Source organism: Penaeus monodon, chromosome 2 (genome assembly GCF_015228065.2).
Source record: "Penaeus monodon isolate SGIC_2016 chromosome 2, NSTDA_Pmon_1, whole genome shotgun sequence".
Taxonomy (NCBI): domain Eukaryota; kingdom Metazoa; phylum Arthropoda; class Malacostraca; order Decapoda; family Penaeidae; genus Penaeus; species Penaeus monodon.
In genome coordinates this window covers 31,987,486-32,007,227 of record NC_051387.1, presented here as the reverse complement: position 1 = coordinate 32,007,227, position 19,742 = coordinate 31,987,486, and the positions used below count along the sequence as shown (strand labels likewise).

General features: G+C 41.3%; 1 protein-coding gene across 1 annotated transcript in view; it reads right to left on the bottom strand.

The window, feature by feature from the left end:
* Window positions 1–611: 611 nt before the first annotated feature.
* The window catches only part of LOC119582295 (transmembrane protein 185B-like), a 72,120-nt gene continuing 52,989 nt past the window's right edge, over window positions 612–19,742 (bottom strand). Inside the window, exons 4-6 of the mRNA XM_037930513.1 lie at window positions 4,021–4,104; window positions 1,936–2,112; window positions 612–1,672 (exon numbers count right to left, since the gene is read on the bottom strand). Coding sequence (XP_037786441.1) covers window positions 1,541–1,672; window positions 1,936–2,112; window positions 4,021–4,104 — 393 coding nt within the window. The 3' untranslated portion in view covers window positions 612–1,540. The remainder of the gene's footprint in view (window positions 1,673–1,935; window positions 2,113–4,020; window positions 4,105–19,742) is intronic.

The following is a 19,742-nucleotide window of genomic DNA, read 5'->3' as shown; positions in this document are numbered from 1 at the left end:
TAGAGATATGATAGAGAACCTAGAGAGAGAGATATAGATAGAGGAACTATCGATAGATATGATATATATATATATATATAATAGTAGATATATATATATATATATATATAGGCATATATGCATATATAATAATATATATATAGATATAGATATATCTATAATTATATATTATATATATATGTATGCCATATATATATATATATATATATATATATATATATGTAATATATATATATATATTATATATATATATATATATATATATGTATTATATATATATAGAGAAATATATATAATGTATCTATATATATTATATAATATATATATATATATATAATATAATATATAATAATATTATATATATATATATAGATATATATAAATATATATACATATAATATACTATACATATACATATATATACTATTATATATACATATATATTATATATTATATATATATATATATATATATATATATATATATATATATATATATATATATGTGTTGTGTGTGCATCCATTTATTGACCAATGACTTTTTCTGTTTTTTATTTGGGAAACAAATGATATCATGTAATGAATAATACTATATTAACACCTCTGTAAGGTTGCATGAAATATGCCAAACATAATGGGTTTCCAGGATTTTTTAATCTCTTGCAATGGCTGAAGCTTAATGTGATGAATTTATTCCTTATTGTATGACAAGTTACTTTATAGTTATTTTCTTATAATTGCAACATCTTGCAATCTTTTATGCTTATCAGTATGAAAAAAAATTACACAAAAGTGAACAGTTTGGAAGTTGTGATAAATTGTATAATATCACTCACATTATCTTTTAACACTGTAGAGAGCAGGTTCATAAAGAGGGGTTAATAGCTCTACTGGTATGGAAATACTGAATTAAATATAACTGCACTAATCCACTGGATCTGGGTGATAAGATTATCATGTCATGAATAAATCTGACTAAGGCCTGTGTAATGGGAATGAGCCGTAATGAAAATTTTGATCAAAGGCCATTGTGATGGGAATGACTTACCATGAGTACATAAAACTCTTGGAAGATTAGGCCACTATTTCCATGCTTTGGATCCTAAGCCTGCTTGCCATGACTGACAGTACAAGGTGTGTTACAGAAAATTGAATAATACAAAAACATTTAAAAATGACACAAATAACAAAATATTGTTATTGTTAAAACGCAGAGTTGAAGACTATCTAGAGAGATGTCTATTACCATCCTACTACAGCACATTAGATGACAAGTATAGACCTTAAAAAACATGAAACATATAAAAGATAGAAGGAAAATATTCTGCTGAAAAAGAGATAATAACAACGCAAAAGGGAGGCAAGCAGTCTTGACACACCAAACCAGTGTTTCTGTGGGCCAGGCCTGTAAGTTACACACCTGGGAGAATTGCCACTCAAGTATGTCTAATGTCTAGATTTTGGGTCTCGTAGGGCAGGGTGGCACCCAGATCCAATGGGTTAGATAACATTATTCAAATATCAATTCTTAATTTAACAAATTACTTACATTGATTTGCACGTTTTGTAGTGAAAGACATAAGAATCAATGTGACATATGAAATGTAAAGAGGTGACACAACAGATGTGTACGTTGCTGATGTGTTACCATTCAACTTGCTTGCAAGGGTGATCTGAAAAGTTTGATGCAATATAGAAGATTCAAGTCTAAAGCAGTAATTAATGGATGAGTAAGAAGTGTATACATGGATCATGTTTTATACTATCTTTTACTTTTTTTTTCATTTGTAATACTTCAAAACTTAATTTTCCTCCATTATTCCAGCCTATAAAAACTTTTAAGATCAAGAAAATACTAATCAGATAAATCTAATCATCAACCTTCCATCTTATGCTCAAAAGTCTCCAAATAATGGAAATGGAAGGATCTACTTACAAGAAAAATCAACAGCGGAGCAACAAGACAGGTGTAACCAATGGCAGAGTTCATTGATGTTCTGCGGCGATCAGGGTTAACGTCTGGCATACGCAAGAGAAGTCCAGCGAATATGATAGAATAGAGAACTGCTACGACTGAAACACACATTAATATCCATGCTGGAACGAACACAATCTGTAAAGAAATACATCTTGATTACAACAAATACGTGTTAGATTAAAAACAATTTAGCTTGATAAAAGAAGCTAAATAATCAGGATTTCACTGTATGATTATATGTATATGTATATATATGCATATACATAGATATATGCATATAATATCCATATAGATGTATTTCTACACAAATAGATGTATAAATACAGGCATATACATATGTATATATAATTATATATACATATATGTATATGTATACATATACATCTATGTATACATGTATATATAAATATATATACATATATATACAGGTACATATTTATACATATGTATATATGTACATATATGTATACATTTGCATACATATATGTATTTATATATGCATATATACAGACATATATATATATACACACACACATATGTATATAAATATATATGTATATACAAATAATGTATTATATACACACATGCATATTACATATATGTATATGTATACATATACAATATAAATCATATATGTAAATAAATGCATATACTATATATATATATATTATATATATATATATATAATAATGTGTGTGTGTGTGTGTCTGTGTGTGGTGTGTTTGTGTGTGTGTGTGTGTTGTGTGTGTGTGTGTGTGTGTGTGGTGTGTGTGCGTGCGTGTGTGTGTGTGTATAATCATATATATATTATATATATATATATATATATTAGATATATAATATATATATATATACATAATACATACACACACAAATCTATATGCATATATAATCATACACACCATAAGTACATACATATAATATATATTACATAAATAACAAATATATATATGCATATATATCTATAATATATATATATATATATATAATTATATATAATAATCTATATATAAAGTACATACAGATAACATATATGTGAATATATATTATATATATGTATATATACATATATATAAATCAACATATATGTAATACATACACATATTTATGTCTATGTATATATACACATATATGTATATATGTACATACATATATATGAATACATACATATGTATATAAACACATGTATAAATGTATATATAAATATATACATACATATATATACAGGTATATATGTATACATATGTATAAATACACATAAATACATATATATACATATATACATATTTATAATCATGTATATATACATATACACACACATCTACATATACATATATCATATATATACACATATGTTTACATATATTATATATAAACACACACACCACACACACATATATATATATATATTATATATATATATATATATACTATATATATATATATATATATATATATATATATATACACCATGTTTTGTATATATATATTACACATGTATATATGCAATATTATATGTACTATATGCATATATACACACATCATATATATATATATATATATATATATATATATATATATATATATATAATATATATTATATATATATAATATATATATATGTATATGTATAGATATACGAATATATTAATTGATGAAATAGTATATATAACATTATATATGTGTATACACACATAAATATCTATATATACATACGAACATATGTATGTATGTATATATATATGTGTATGTATGTATGTATGTATGTATGTATGCATGTGCGCATGCACACACCGCACACACAAACAGACATATATGTATGCATATGTATATTTATGTATGTATGCCTAAATATATGCATATATGTATGTATTTATTTATGCATGCGTGTGCACACGCACATGCGCACACACACACACACACACACACACACACACACACACACACACACACACACACACACACACACACACACGCACACACAAATAAAACTAAAATCTTCTAGGACACTTTACTAGAATAAAAACTTCCAAGTGGACTTACCTCCCATGGCCATCTTATATATTCATCAAGACGGAGAGCAATAAAGATGAACTGCAATAGATTCACAGAACAGAAGAGCTCGAGCTATTGAAAAAAAAATCTAATTAGTACCTTTATAGAGATAAAAAAAGCAAAAGCAAATGACAGATATAAAAAGAGAGAAGATATAGTGAAGGAAGGAGGAGGGAGGGAAGGAGGGAGGAGGGGAGGGAGGAGGGAGGGAGGGAGAGAGGGGTAGGGAGAGGGAGAGGGGGAGGGGGGAGAGTGAGAGAGAGAGAGGAGAGAGAGAGAGAGAGAGAGGAGATAGAGAGGAAAGAGAGGACAGAGAGAGAGAGATGAGAGAGAGAGGAGAGAGAGAGCGAGAAGTGGAGAAGGAGGGGGAGGACTGAGTGAGGGAGGGGGGAGAAGGAGGGAGGGAGTGAGTGAGGGGAGGGAGGGAGGGAGGGTAGGGAGGGAGGGAGGTGAGGGGGGGGAGAGAGAGAGAGGAGAGAGAGAGGGAGGAGAGAGAAGAGCGAGAGAGAGAGAGAGAGGACTGATGAGAGGAGGGAGAGAGAGTGAGAGAGAGAGAGGTGAGAGAGATGAGGATCGAGAGAGGAGGAGAGGAACGAGAGAGAGAGAGAGAGAGAGAGACGAGAGAGAGTCGGAGAGAGAGAGAGAGAGAAGTGGGGAAGGAGGGAGGGAGGGAAGGAGGGAGGGAAGGAGGGAGGGAGGGAGGGAGGGGGAGGGAAGGAGGGAGGGGCGGGAGGGAGGGAGGGAGAGAGACGAGAGAGAGAGAGAGAGAGAGAGAGGAGAGAGAGATGAGAGAGAGAGAGAGAGAGTGAGTGAGTGCGTGAGTGAGAGAGTGATGAGTGAGTGAGTGAGTGAGTGAGTGAGAGAGAGAGAGAAGAGAGAGAGAGAGAGGAGGAGGGAGAGAGAGGAGAGAGAGAGAGAAGGAGAGAAGATAGAGGTGGGGGGGGGGGGGGGAAAGAGAGAGAGAGGAGAGAGAGGAGAGAGAGAGAGAGAGAGAGAGAGAGAGAGGGAGAAGAGAGAGAGAGAGAGAGAGAAGAGAAGAGAGAGAGAGGAGAGGGAGGGAGGGAGGGAGGGGGGAGGGAGAGAGGGAGGGGGAGGGAGAGAGGGAGAGGGAGGGGAGAGGGATGAGGAGAGGGAGAGGGAGAGAGAGAGAGAGAGAGAGAAAGAGAGAGAGAGAGAGAGAGAGCGAAATACATTATATCACAATTGAACCAATTTAACAATGTTAGTGGGAAAATCAACAAACCTCAAAAGACCTGTCATAGGTTTTACTGCCCAGATACAGCAGCAATGGACACAAGGAAGATATCAAAATAAGAGGAGCAAAGACAGAGACCCAGGCATGGCGCTTATTTTCCAATTTGTCAGCCACCAAGACCTCAAACATCAATAAGAAGAGATGAAGGCCGAGGGAGATGAGTAAGGCCCGGTACTGGATGTATGACTGGCCTTCTAATCTGTTGGAGACATTATAAAATATTACCATATACATTGTTCCACACCTCTAATAAACCATAATGAAACATTTATATAAATATGAATAAAATATAAGTATAAAATAAAAGATAAAAATGAACATGCAAAATGTGCATTTTTTTCCTGTTTACTGGTGTGCACCCCTAGCTATCTTACCTATAATGAGGATTCTTCCACCAGACTATGTTCCCAATAAGGGCTCCTGTCACAACAAGGATCTTCCCAAACCCAAATTGGTGAGAAGACAAAAACCCAGTAACTCCAGTCCAGTTCATCATCAAGACGAAGGAGAGAGTAGGGCAGGGAATGTTGCCAAACACACCCACACAATAAATTCCTGGAATGACATTATTTAAATAATAATACATACATTGTATACAGAAGCACTGAAATTACACTTTTTCTTCTGTGAGTATCTGTGATTGTTTTTTTCAGCTCTGGGCATGTGTTTTCTGACATTACACTATGATAGATACTATGTCTGTTTCTTCTTTATGGTTACTAAACTGCTCACTCACACTGGATGGTTATATTAAAACTTTCTGGCATTAAACAATGAGCCCATTGCCTGATTACTAGTAGTTATGCCTTCCAAAGTAGGCTTGAAGTTTCTTTTAGTTTCTGTCATGGACAAATATTATATGTTGCTACCAAAATCATAGACAACAAGGGAAACATGTTTCCTGGAGCCTCTAGTTTCTATCAAGGATGACGGTTTGTGACTCCTTTTTTAGCATGTCCCTTAGGTGGCAAGGGTACAGGTTGTTGTCATGGGGTTAAAATAAGGGACCAAAATCAATATAATAACTAAGGATTTCTCACTGGAAATTGTAATAGAAAGGGATTTTTTTCAATTTCACAAACCATTCCTACCTTGAAATATCATTCTCTTGCTTCAATCATTCACAGCGTTAATATGCCCTGAATCTCTTTTGTTTTTAATCACAACTGAAATAATTGGTATATGGTAATTGTTGCAAAGTAAACTGCACTCTTGAGGGAAAAAGGTTTTCTTACTCCAGTCACTGCTGTGCTGCACCCCTCTCAGGGGGGGATTGAAAGGTTTTATTGCCTCTCATTAGTATGAATGTGCATTGCAATACTTAAATATTAGAAGTTTTACTTTGATAATTCTTTTGCCACACAATTCCAGACATTTCTCCTGCCCTCCCCAACTAGTGGAGCTAATATAGTAAGCTATGCTTGTTTGAAATTGGTGATAGGCATGTTATACATATGGTCCCTGGAGAAAAAATCAGTATAGTCAGTTTCACACAGACCATATGGTAGAAAGTAAATTTGTCTTTACGGATAAAAATGAAGAAAATAAGAAATATTTCACAATGGTATTTCCATCACAAGTTGATAATAAAAAGTTTTGTAATGTCACTATCTAAATAAATGGAAAACCTACACTCACTGATTATAAGAATGATTTTTGTAATGTTCGAAATGACAAAAGATAGGTTAGACCAACCTGCGTGGAGAAAAGTCCATGCAATTGTGTGGGGTTCAGGGGTGGAGCTCTCAATAAGGAAATATGACAATTAGCGGGGGTTATGGGGATGATGCCTCCAAGTTTAGAAGTTCTATATAATATATATATATAATATATATTATAGATATATATATATATATATTTTTTTTTTTTTGTTTTTTTTTTTTTTTTTTTACATAATTTCAAGTACAGATCAGAAAAATGCAGGACCACAGTCAGTATTTGTGAATTTCAATCTGAAACTTTGCATTTCCTCAACACGAAGATGTATAGTTATATAAAAAATACATTTTCTCCTAAACACAAATTAATGTGGTTGGTAGTGTGAAAAAAATAATAATACTTAGACGTACCCAGGATTAAAGTCGCGAAAAACATTGATTGGAGATTCATTTCCAACTACTATTACATTATACCAATTCTCCTGTTCTGGAGATTAAACACGCCGTCATAGTCATTATGTGTTTCTGAATGGAGCACACTATGGAAAATAAGAGCAGAATCGTGTGGTCACCCGACTGAATTCTACTTTTCTGTTTGGCATCAAAACACAGCTGATTTCGAAAGGGAGATGTGTATAAGCGGGAATGACGCAATATCAATGAGAATAAAAAGATAAGTGATGGATAGTTAATGAAAGTAACGTAAACTATGTGAACATTCAATTATTATTATAAAAAATATCATTTGATTTAACAGCATTTTACGGTAGTTGTGGACTTGTTTAATGTAAAAAAATATTCAATATTCCTTGGTAACACAAACACATACACACACACTATGTTTCTACAAGAGGAAAATCTAGAACGACTGATATTTTTTTTTTCCGTCACTTCTAGCGGCCTGTTTATATTGGATTTATTAGTAAAGTACAACATTCACTGCAAATCTATAATTGGTTTAAAAAACATTATCAAGGCACAAGCGTGAACTGATATGGCACTTTCGGGCTGTACCTAGGATCAGATCCTTTAAATATAGAAGGAATTGAATTGGACATCAGTTATTCTGGTTATGTGACTTATCTGTTTTTTGTGCATTTCTTTTGGGGCTGCGCCTTGATTTATGTAACGGAGGAAAGGCGTTCCTTCAGTATCAGTGCAGCATACGAACGGAAGATGCTTTATCTCGCCTTGCTTGACAACTTATGTGGTATGTTTTTTTTTTTTTTTTTTTTTTTTCTTTTTTCTAAATAATTCAAGTCAGTAGCCAAGAGTAGCAGGCAGCTGAACGTCTTCCTACGGTGGGGACGTTGGCTGAGAAGTGATCTTGTTTCAAGGAACTAGACCACAGTGATCTTAAAGTATTGACCCACTTGTATTGCTTCAAGAACTAGCACACCACGAAAGCAGATTGTATTTATGAATTTCTTTCTCGTGATAATGCTATCTTTAGAGAATAATAAATATCGGTAATATAGTTATACTTTGCAGACGCAAATTATGTTATATTTACCTCTGTGTCACCTTCATCCACGTGCCTTAGCAAGCAAGCCATGTGAATGTGGAGAGTTATTACTGTGAAGAAAAAAAACGTAGATGCTGTTAGAACTTGGGTTTAGGCATAATGGATTAAAAATAGAAAAACATATAAGCTACGTCGAACGGCCTGTTAGCTCAGTTGGTTAGCGGCCGTGCTAATAACGCGGATGCGAGGTCGATCCCCTTACGGCAGAGGTTTTTTATATATACTTCAAAGTTTCTTCGAGATCCCTTGTGTGTAGTTAACATCCTAACTGTTACGACCCTAACAAAGGCCAGAGGTCACACATGTTTGATATCTTGATGTACTGCGCTCTGCGCAGTTCCGCGATGCCTCAAGACAAGATTATAGCAAGGGTCAAACTGGCCTTTTCTATTGGGAGGAGGAAAAACCAATGCCACATGAAAAAATGCTACTTGATAGCCGTATATGACATTTGGCACTGAAAATGATATACGCAATACAGAGGCAGAACGGTGAGCGATAGGGAAGGCATCCGTGCATTGCATATATTGTATACATATACACGTAGGTCGCTAACTGACCTCAATCACACTCACTTACTCCCACACTCCACTCTCATACTCATTCAACACTCTCTTTCATACTCACTCACACACCCATTCACTCACTCGTACAAGAAATCACATACTCACTCACATATGTAAGTAAATTTTAAGTCTCGGCTACTGGGGCAATTCCACACCCCAACCCCAGATACTAGTTTCCATGTTACATTAATAGTATGAGAAAACATTTGCTCGTTTTCTTAACTTGTATTATACGAGTTGCAATGTCGCACCATGAATGCAAAGTAGAAGAAACGAAAAAGTCGGCCCCAAACCGATATGCTTTTGCGTCAGGCCTCCAGAATATCAAGAGGCGTGCACATCCTCGCCAAAAAACAGGATTCTCTCATTCCGGCCGTGATATTAGAAGAAAAAGTTGAAGACACTAGAGGCCATATTTCCGCCGTTTCAACAATGTCGTGCTACACTTTCCTATGAACTTTCCGCCCCTATTTATGGGAGCCGACAGCAGTCATATATAAGCTTTTGCACCTCGCTGATGAAGCTACTCGTGGTCCTGCCACTGGGAACCTCCTCGTTGAAGGTGCAAGGACGAGAGCTCCCTCTCTGAGGTACAGCCTTTGGTGGCTGTTTCACTGGAGAGGGAGGAAGGAAGGGTTCCAAACATGATACCTATATTGTTAGGTGGAAGGCATCCCCTCTGGTCTCTCCCCAGGGGTTCCCACCCTACCACGTGCCGTGGTGGCTTCCCTCTGCGCTGTGGGACGGGGTCCTGGAGGTTGGAGGGATGCCGTACATGAGTATGCCCTACGCTAGCAACACGTCGGGTGGCTTGATCCGTGGCCCTGGTCAGTACAGTCAATCGGCTGGTCCCTTCGGGGCTTGGGAACAGGCAATGTCGCCGTTGCACTCATTACTGGCCATGGAGTGGGTGTACAACGGCAGTGGCTGGTATATCTCTCACCACCTATGTGGCTATTAGACATTAGTTCTAAAAATACAGCTTCCCCTTGTTGGCAACTCCGTGGTGGGTGGAGGTCGTGAGGAGTATGAAAGCAACTGCTCAATTACTTGGCAAATATTCTCAAAACCGCCCCCCCCCAAAAAAGAGATAACGATGGACGGAGACAGACTCTGAGGGAGAGTCTGAGGACCTAGGCGTTTCCCACAGTCATGTTCCCTCTAAACCTGAAAGCTTCGACAATGCCTACCAAACTGGTGACAGATTGGAGAATGCAGAAAAAAATCGGAATTTAATGATGGGGAGGAGGAATGGAAATGTGTGTCTCTTCCCACTGAATCCCGACAATAGGAGAGTCAAGATGGTTGCTACTGGCTTCTCAACTTTTGTATGGTGTGGATCTGATAACATCACATATCACCGGGAAGAGCCCAACCAGGCAAAGTCTGGGGACCTGAAAGAAGCCTCAATCACATCCCTTGATTGGGTAACTGGGGCACCTTTCAAACCTAAGAATTTATGTTCCTTAGCCACTAAAGTGCCTTTAAGTGCAAAAGATACGTCAATACCAGGCTATCTGCAAGGCCACGCCTAAATGTGGTGTCTGTAAGCAAGGCACACAACACAGAGGTGTATCTTAAGGGCACAAAAAGGAAGGACAAAGGGACACAAGAGCGCAAAGGTCCCAGCGTGCCAAGAGGCATCTGGAGCCTGGCTTCTCTGCAGGAAAGAGGAAGGTCCTCAGGCGACAAGAGGTTGCTAAAAAGCGACCAGGCTTTGTTTCTTGCTCCCCTAGGCCTGCACCCATGTCCTGGGGACGAACAAAAGAGAGAAAACTTTCACAAATCTCTAAGAGGAAGGAAGCTCCTCCACGGCCGATACCAGATATCTCCAATAAAAAGGAGTTTCCGACCATTTCAAAGGTGCAGAAGATGAACCACGGAATAAAGGTTCAAAGAGCACTGCAAAGCCCTCCCCAAGAAACGATAATCTCCTCTTGATGAGGAAGATATGACTCCTCCTGTTGACTGCTGTAACTCACTGCAAGAGTAGCAACAGCTGGACGGATTCGAGTGAGGAAGCGGAGAAGAGAAGGCAGTCATGCGTCATCATGACAGCAATGACCACCAGATGTGCAGTCTAAAAGGGGAACACTGAAACAGAGCCAAAAGCAGGCCCCACCCTCACCCCAGGACGAGAATCCCTCTCCACTCCAACCCCAGCCATGCCCTCACAGGCAAAGCCAGCCAGAACAGGCTGACTGAAAATCTGTGCAGGCCAGTGCCAGAAACAAGCTGACCTTACCCAGGTAAAGTCAGCACAGATAAAAAAATACACAGACAAAGCTGAATGGAGGAAAAAAACCAAACTCACAAAAGTCAGAGCTCCAAAGGCTAACCTACCCAGGGAGCCAGGGATAGCTGACAAAACACGCCAAAACAAGATGAAGATGGAATTGTTCAGACTTCGATAAACAGACTCTGAATCGAATACAAAGACGTCTCAGAGTAAACTACACCAAGTAGCAATCATGACCACACAATTCTAAGCATACTACAGTGGAACATCTGAGCTTAATTACAACGAGTGCCATCCTCCACGAATAGTGCGATCAAGGAACACCTGACATGTCATGCTCCAGGAGACATTACACAGAGAGGACTGTAATTCTCACGGTATCAGTCTTCATGCTGCCAAAAAATATCTGGCAAAGAGGTTTGATCACCCTTGTCAGAGCAAACAATCCCTTTTACGCAATAGGCCGATGCACCGAAAATGTGGAGAGGATGTTGAATCTCTTGCTGTTGTGATTTACTGGTGGGGGCCCTCAAGCCTGTACAATGTAACAGCAAGCCCGACTGTAGGAGTTTAGACATCAGCCAGGTCTATGATACTGCAGCACAAGACCAAGTGATCATAGGGGAGACTTAATGCACACCACCCTCCATGTGATGGTAGGCCATCACACAGCCAACGTGCTTAAGACTTTCCTCAGTCCTCTTATTCAATAGCCAAGAGCCATTGCATGTCAAAGGAGTGGTCCTAGACCTCACCTTGGGCCACTGCGGCTCTGGTGGAGAGGTTAGATGAGTCGATGAGACTGTCACAAGGGACCCATTATGGCACTGTATTACCCTATGGATGCTGGCCAGCCCATAATGCCACAAAAGCAGTTCCAAGATGGAAAACAGACAATGCAATTGGCAAGGCCTTCAGAATGCCTTGGACCATTGTCTTAGAAGCAATGAACCCCACAGAGTGAAAACGTGGAAAGTTGAAGCAGGGCCTTATCATAAATCAGCAGCCTCACCAGGACTATACAAAAACTTGGGCCAATGGTCCGGAAGTATAAAGACAGCCTGGACTATAATGATGAGCTTAAGGAAGTAAACCACAGAGTGAAAGTGTATAAAACAATTCCGAAAGGTTAAGAAATCCTGACAACCTATACTCCTAAGGAAGCAGTCAGGGAGCAAGGGAACTTGGTCACAAGAGTTCTGGCAAGAAAAGTGGCTGGAATGGTGGGTCCTTTGACCACCAAAACCACCCTTATAGTTAAGCGTGGCAACAGGTCAGGTGAGCTACTAGCTTGCTATGCCCTGAGGTAAAAACACCAAGACCCTCATCGAAGCAAACAGACGGTGCAGAACGTCTCTGTGAGCACAAGCCGCAAAACCAACGTCGCCAGCCAAACTAAGGGCCACACCAAAAACAATTGCCTACAACCAGGCAGACGTGCTCACATTAGAGAAAGAGCAGCCAAAACCGATTTACCTCAGATGTCTACTTCTCTATGAGGAAACTAAGACCCAACATACAAAATCAGATCTTGCACAGTCCCGGGTTCTGAAGGGCTCTTGTACCCCATCATGTTCCCACCTAGGACTGCAGGTGAGCTTCCATTCCTGCAACTCATCAAACAAGTCCTGCAAAAACCTCCACTCTATCCAGAGCTGAGAGGGCCATCACCGTACCCATCCCAAAACAAAGGAGCCAGGGAAGTAGCGCCCATCCTCTCCTCAGTTGTCTGGGCAAGCGGCCGAGAGAATGGTTACTAAACGACTCCAGTGGAAAAATGGGGACCCCACTTGAACACCTCATGGGTCACAAGGGTATGAGCACAGCACCACAGCAAGCCACGATCTGAAGCACAATTCAGGCACTATCATTCGTGGTATTTATTCCTCGACATGGAGAGGGCTCTTTTGAAATTAGCAGTCATCTTGCTATCAGGAGACCTAATCCAGAAGGGAATCAGAGAAAAGCTCTTGGCTTGATAGGTGACTATTTCAGGAACAGTATAACAAAGTCAGATTCAGATCACTATCCCAGACATTCACTAGAAAATAGGAACACCACCAGGGTGGGGTTCCTAAGTCAGACCTTTTCAATCCTTAATGTCCGCATCCTTCAACATACACACCTCCCGTGGGGGTGCAAGATCATCTCCTATGCAGACATCTCGCAATCATCTCCATGGACCACACTTGCCTGTATGGACCTTGTATTTGAGGAGTACTGTAGGTCAAGGACTAAAGATGTCTGCAGCCAAATCTGAGGACAATTGTTCAAGGCACAAGTCTGAGAATCCAGAAATGGACTTACTATGGTTCCAGGACTTCCAATAGCTTGAGGTAATGATTGACCGGACCATTCTCCTTTAAAAAGGGTCTTGTACTGGTTGACTGAAACAAAGCAAGGACTGTCAGAGAGCAATGTCTGGGAGACACATAGGAGTGGACATAAAAGAACTAAGATCATTATATGACATGCCATCCGGCCATTGTGACTATGTTTCTGTCTCCCTGATTGCCGCAAAGCCAATATTAAAAAAGCAACTGGAGACAGTTCAAGATGAAGCTGCCAGGATCCTTCTGGTGCCCCAAGTTGGACGAAGATGATCCTCAATCTCCTCATGGAGGCTAACCTTCTTCCCCTGGACTCACAAATGGATCTAGGGCAGTTCGTTCTTCAAAGGTCATCCAAGCACCCACGAACACAAACATGAGGACCAAAAAATACTCAGACGCCTAGAAACAAGAATACGAGCTGTTTGCAAATAACGCCTGGTTGTCTTACACAGCCAGGGTGTTGATATGCTATCAGCTCAACAAAGAACAAACTGCTTGTAAAAGGGCATAGACCCCCCTACCCCGACTTTATTGAAGCCCGCTTTGGGCACAAACCTTGATCGAATTTTCTGTTAAAGAGCTGGTCAAAGGGAGAAAGAATCAATACCCCATGCCAAATGCAGGAAAGCTGAGAGAATCATTGCAGCCAATCACTCACGCTGGCCAGTAAAACTTACTTCAGGAATTAAATCAGTGATCCCTGAAACCACACTGCAGGTGATGGCTTGCCCCCCCCAGCCAAGGGATGCCATGAATTCATGAGGGTTAGAGACAACACCTCCTCAACTACAGGCAAAGGCAAGTTGCAATCAGGGGAGCCCAAGCCCACGCATCCCTGAGGGAAGGATCTGTGGTTCATACAGCCTCCAGGGCAGCCATGACTGCCTACAGCAAAGCCACCCAAAGACAACATCTACCTCCTGACCATTGTCCTTACTATGGCACAGAGTATCCTTGCTCAGGGTAGAATAATACTCATAAACGGGCCCTAGCAACATAGACATCAGAGCTTGCTGACAGACAGCTGACATTGGGCAGGGGTATGCCCCAAAATTCCATGATCATAAAACCTAGCTAAAAATCTTAAGTAAAACGTGTACTGCCACAGCTGTGCCTTCTTTGCAGTTTAACAGAGAGGAAAACGAGACTCCTGCCCCTCGGCCAGCGTGGTACTGGGATGCCACAGGCCATGAGCCACTGGCACTCTTCTGAAGCATCAGTAGAGGTACCTGAATCCTTCTTCACAGAATCAGACTAGGTTACAGTGCGCATGGCAAGATCATAGAGACAATTGGACCATGAAGACAGGTGTGCATGCACTATGGCGAGTGGAACGCAAGCTGGTTTACATTACAGAATTGTGAGCACACACAATTTCTGAGACAGGGCCTGTGCCCAAAATTTAAATCAGGCTGGTAAAGAGATTTATGCCGCAGCTTACATGATGGTGGCAGGAGCACCTGCTGGCAATCCCCGCCACACGGTAAGCATCAGAATGTCAGAGAATAAAATGAGACAAGCAATAAAATAGCTGACACAGGCCAAGCCATATGTATGAAAGGGTGGCGCGAAGCCAGATCTTCGCAAATCTCAAACGAACGGAATGCTGATGAGCATTGGGAGCACCTCTACCTGGTTGCAACAAAGAAAATGGGAAGCTCAAAATTGATGCTTGCACTCTATGATGTATTACTCAGCAATGATGAGGATGTTACTGAGGATTATTATTGCACCTAGTGCTAGACTAAATGTATTTGCATCTCTGTGTACATCATACATACACACACCACCACACACACAACCACACACACACACACACATATATATATATATATATTAATCTATATATATATTATATACATATATGTGGGGAGGTGGCCTTGCCAGTCAGCCTCCCTCCAGGAAAACCCTCCCGGCACACAGCAAATTAAATGGAATGCTGGGGAGGTGCTGTCCCATCCACCCAACAAGCAAGGCAGGCTGTGGATCCCATTGGTAGGGCAAAGTTGGGGCACTTGACAGGGAAGAGAGTTACTTGTCCCGCCAACCCACCATGGAAGCTTGTGGGGCCAAAAGACCTTGGACCCCACAGGTGGACGGAGGGCCCACAGCATGCCGACCCCTTTTATGTGGGCAGCGTTGGCGAGGGCGGCAGAGGTGGTGTGCCCCGGATTGACCGCCTGAGGCTTAAACGTAAGGCGAGCTTGCGGGTAAGTGTTTGGAACATCCAGTCATTGCAGCAGATTAGGCGGTAATAGCCTCTGCTATCGAGGGCAATTGGAGCGACTGGGAAGTTGAGGTGGCTGCCCTCTCAGAGGGAGAAGAACATATGGTAGCAGCACGATCAGTCTGGTGGGTACACTACTACTGGTTCAGGCTGCAGCAATGGTCACCAGCTCCAGGGTGTCGACATAGCCATCTCCAGCCGACCAGCCCTCGGTAGTCGAGGGACACCGCGTTGATGAGCATATTTAGCGTTGAGATTGAAGCATACTTTGGTTTCATGTTCTTATTACTGGATATGCTCCTATTGATGTTTGTAAACGCGATGTGAAAGACGTGTTCTATGCCAAACTCGTATCTGTTCTGGTGCTCAATGTGGGTATCCGCTGTGACTGAGCAGGTTATGGTGATGTCTACGGCCCATGGCTCGGGGCTGATCCAGCAGGGAGAACAGCCTCCTCTCCGGGACTTTGCTAGGTCCCAGAGAATGAGGATCTCTGGCCCTGGTACCAGGGCTGCAACCCACATTACTGGTCATGCGGTACGGGTACAGTGGCAAGAAGATCAACCACATGTCCTTGTTAGCACAGCGATGGAGGATCCTCAGAACTGCAGAGTTACCGGAGTGCGAGTTATGTGGATTGACCATAAGGCTGCTTGTGGCTTACCCTTTGGGTCACTTCAAAAATCCCCATCCCTCCAGTGGGCCACCTCGAAGGTGGTTCACTTGGACCGACTAAGGGAGGAGAGTGGCCCGTGGTTAACCATGACTGTCTCTGACCGATTCACAGAACTGACAACACATGAATGGACCCAGGTGCTCTGTGGAAGCTCTCAATGCGCTTAACACTCAACAGCACAAGGAGTCATTGTATGTATGCTCGAGGGCAGGGCAGAGTTCCATCTCCTGGGAGAGTCAGAGGTCACTGAAGGTGTTGCATGGCCTCAGTTGAATGGTAGTCAAGTCTGCGTTGCTCATGGGCATATGGGTCGGACACTGCTGAGAAGGACAAAAAACAGTTTCAACCAATTTTCGGGAATCTTGCTGAAGAAGGTTGAAGGCAATTTCTGGGTAAAAAGACCTGCACCCTGCCTTACCAAGCCCTGAAAAAGCTTTACTCTAAGCCCTTCTCACAGATAACTGTAGGTAAGATTAGTGGATGGATGGATCATCTCGTCATGTTGGGGTTTGTGAACATTGAGTGAGTATTTTGAGCAGTTGTACCAGGTGACCCTCCAGCAGTAGCTTGGATGAAGTGATGTCACAATACCTGTACCAAGACCCACCCATCGGCGCGCAACCTCCTACCCTAATGGAGGATAGGATGGCGAATTTCAAGCTGAAGCGTCGGGGAAAGATGCAGACATATGTGAATATCCCTGCTGAACTTTAAAGGCTGGGGTGTTGAACGTATGGCTCCGGGGCATGATATAGTCCTGACTGCCATCTGGCAGTCTGGTACCATTCCCTTGACTGCTGAGGGCATGGTCATCCCTCTCTGGAAGGAGGAAAGGGGGATCATGGGATTGTAGCAATCCGTGGCATTACATTGCTCAGCATACCAGGAAAGTTTCGCACAACATTCTATTGAATGGATCGCAACCACCTACTGAGGCATCAGAGACTGGAGCAGTCTGGATTTACTCCGGAAAGTCAAAATTAGATCGCATAATAGCGCTTCGCGTCTGTGAGTTGCTCAAAAGGTATTTGACTCTGGTGCATCGGGAAGCGCTATGGGAGATTTGAGACAGGGGCATTCTGACGCATATTATTTGCCTAATAGGCAGCCTTTATACGGTACTGAAAGTGCTGTAAAGTGTGTGGGGTCTGTTGAACTTCTTCCCTATCATTCAGGGGTGAGGCAAGGCTGTGTTCTTGACCACCAACACTTTGCAACACCTGTATGGACTGGATAATGGGCAGAGCTACTAGCCTAAGTCAGTGTGGAGCTACAGTGGGAATATCAAGGTCTCAGAACCTTGAATTTGCCAATGATTGTTGCTATCCTATCGAGTCTTGGAGTCACTGGTGGTGGCCTGTTGATGCATTTAGCAATAAGGGCGAAAGCCTTAGGCCTAGAGGTCTCCGGACCCCAAGACCATTTTTTGTATTCAGGACTTGGGGGCCTGTTAGGGAAATCCGCTCAGGCGATCCATGTTTGCGGCGAGGACATTGAAGTACAGAGAGTTTTACATAACCTTGGGTAGCGTAGTCCATATCCTCTGGGCTGTAGACCAAGAAGTCAATAGACAGATTGGTCTGCAACAGGAGCCATGAACTCGATCAACAAGAGCATTTGGAGGATGTCCGTACCTATGCAGAAGGACAAGCTACGTGTCTTCAAGACTTGATACTGTCAGTTTGCTTGAGGAAGCAAAACCTGGATGCTAATCCAGTGTATGGGAGTTCGTTCTTTGATGGACTGTTATAAACAGTCTCTTCGCAAGATCATGGGGTACAGTGGCAGGACCAAAAAAACGTTTGGGCCCAACCGACAGTTACACCGTGAGACGGATTGCCACCCTTCAGGCTATATGGGCACCTAGCTCGTTTCCTTGTGGATGACCTGCCCATCAAAGTTGTCTTCTTGCAAGGACAACCCTGGGTGCGAGGAGGGCCTGTGGGACGACCCAGGGGGCATGTTGGGCGCTCGACGAGTCATGGCGCTAGGGAATAAGGATGGGCTGAGGGCGCCTGGAGACTTGCAACGAGGGACCCTGTTGTTGGAAGCGACGGGTAGATGCGCCAGCGCCCCCGTTCGGCGTGAGCCCTTGATGATGATGATGATATGTGTGGGCACACACACACACACACACACACACCACACGCACACACACACACCACACACAACACACACAATCACAACACACACACCACACACCACAAACACACACATATATATAGATATATATTATATATATATATATGTAGATATATACTATATATACTTCGCTTCGTTTTTTTTTCGTTAAACGTAGGTTCATGTTCTGAGCCGCCGTGGTCACAGCATGATACTTAATTGGTTCATGTTGTGATGATCTTGGACGTGAGTACGTGGTAGGGTCCCCAGTTCTTTCCACGGATGGAGAGTGAAGGTGGTACCTTTTTAGGTAAATCATTCTCTTATTATCCGGGCTTGGGACCAGACTTGACTTGGGTGGCTTGGCCACCCAGTGGCAGGTAGGCAATCAAGGGAAGTTCCGTGCCAAAGGAACAACGCGGCGGTCGGTGACCTCGAACCCTCGAATTCAGATACGTCGTGACAGTCGGAGTTTCCGACGCTCTAAACCATTCGGCCACGCGGGCTTGACGATCATGGGCTTCCATGATGTTTTCTTAGCAATTTTAGAGCGGTGGTTTGCCATTCGCCTTCGCCTACCCGGTGTTTTATGCGAGTCACCATATCTATTTACCGGCACGGACTTGAGCTATACTATATAGATATTTTATATCATATATATATATATATTATATATATAATATAATATTATAAGATATATATAATGTACAGATGCATGTTTTTCTTTTCAATTCCATTTTTATGGGGATATGTCAATGTGATATAATATAAGATATTCAAATCTTATGACCATAACGTGTTCCTTAATACGTAGGCATAATTGGGAATAACGTGGACTTTCACTAGTCGTTCAGAAATAAAAATATTTATCCTTGAAAATCTACATGACTATCATAGTGAAAATGCTTCATATAAAAAGGCCATGGCTAAGAAGAGCGAAACACAGATTTATCTCTGTATTAATGAACACATTTCATTGTCATGCACAGGTAACAATAGTCGTTATTGTTTTTATCATATCATTTAGCTTTATAACCTGGGCATATTAGGCTTCCAAAAGTGTCCCATGACGAATGAGATACGGAAAGTATCTTAGACAGATTCACGTTT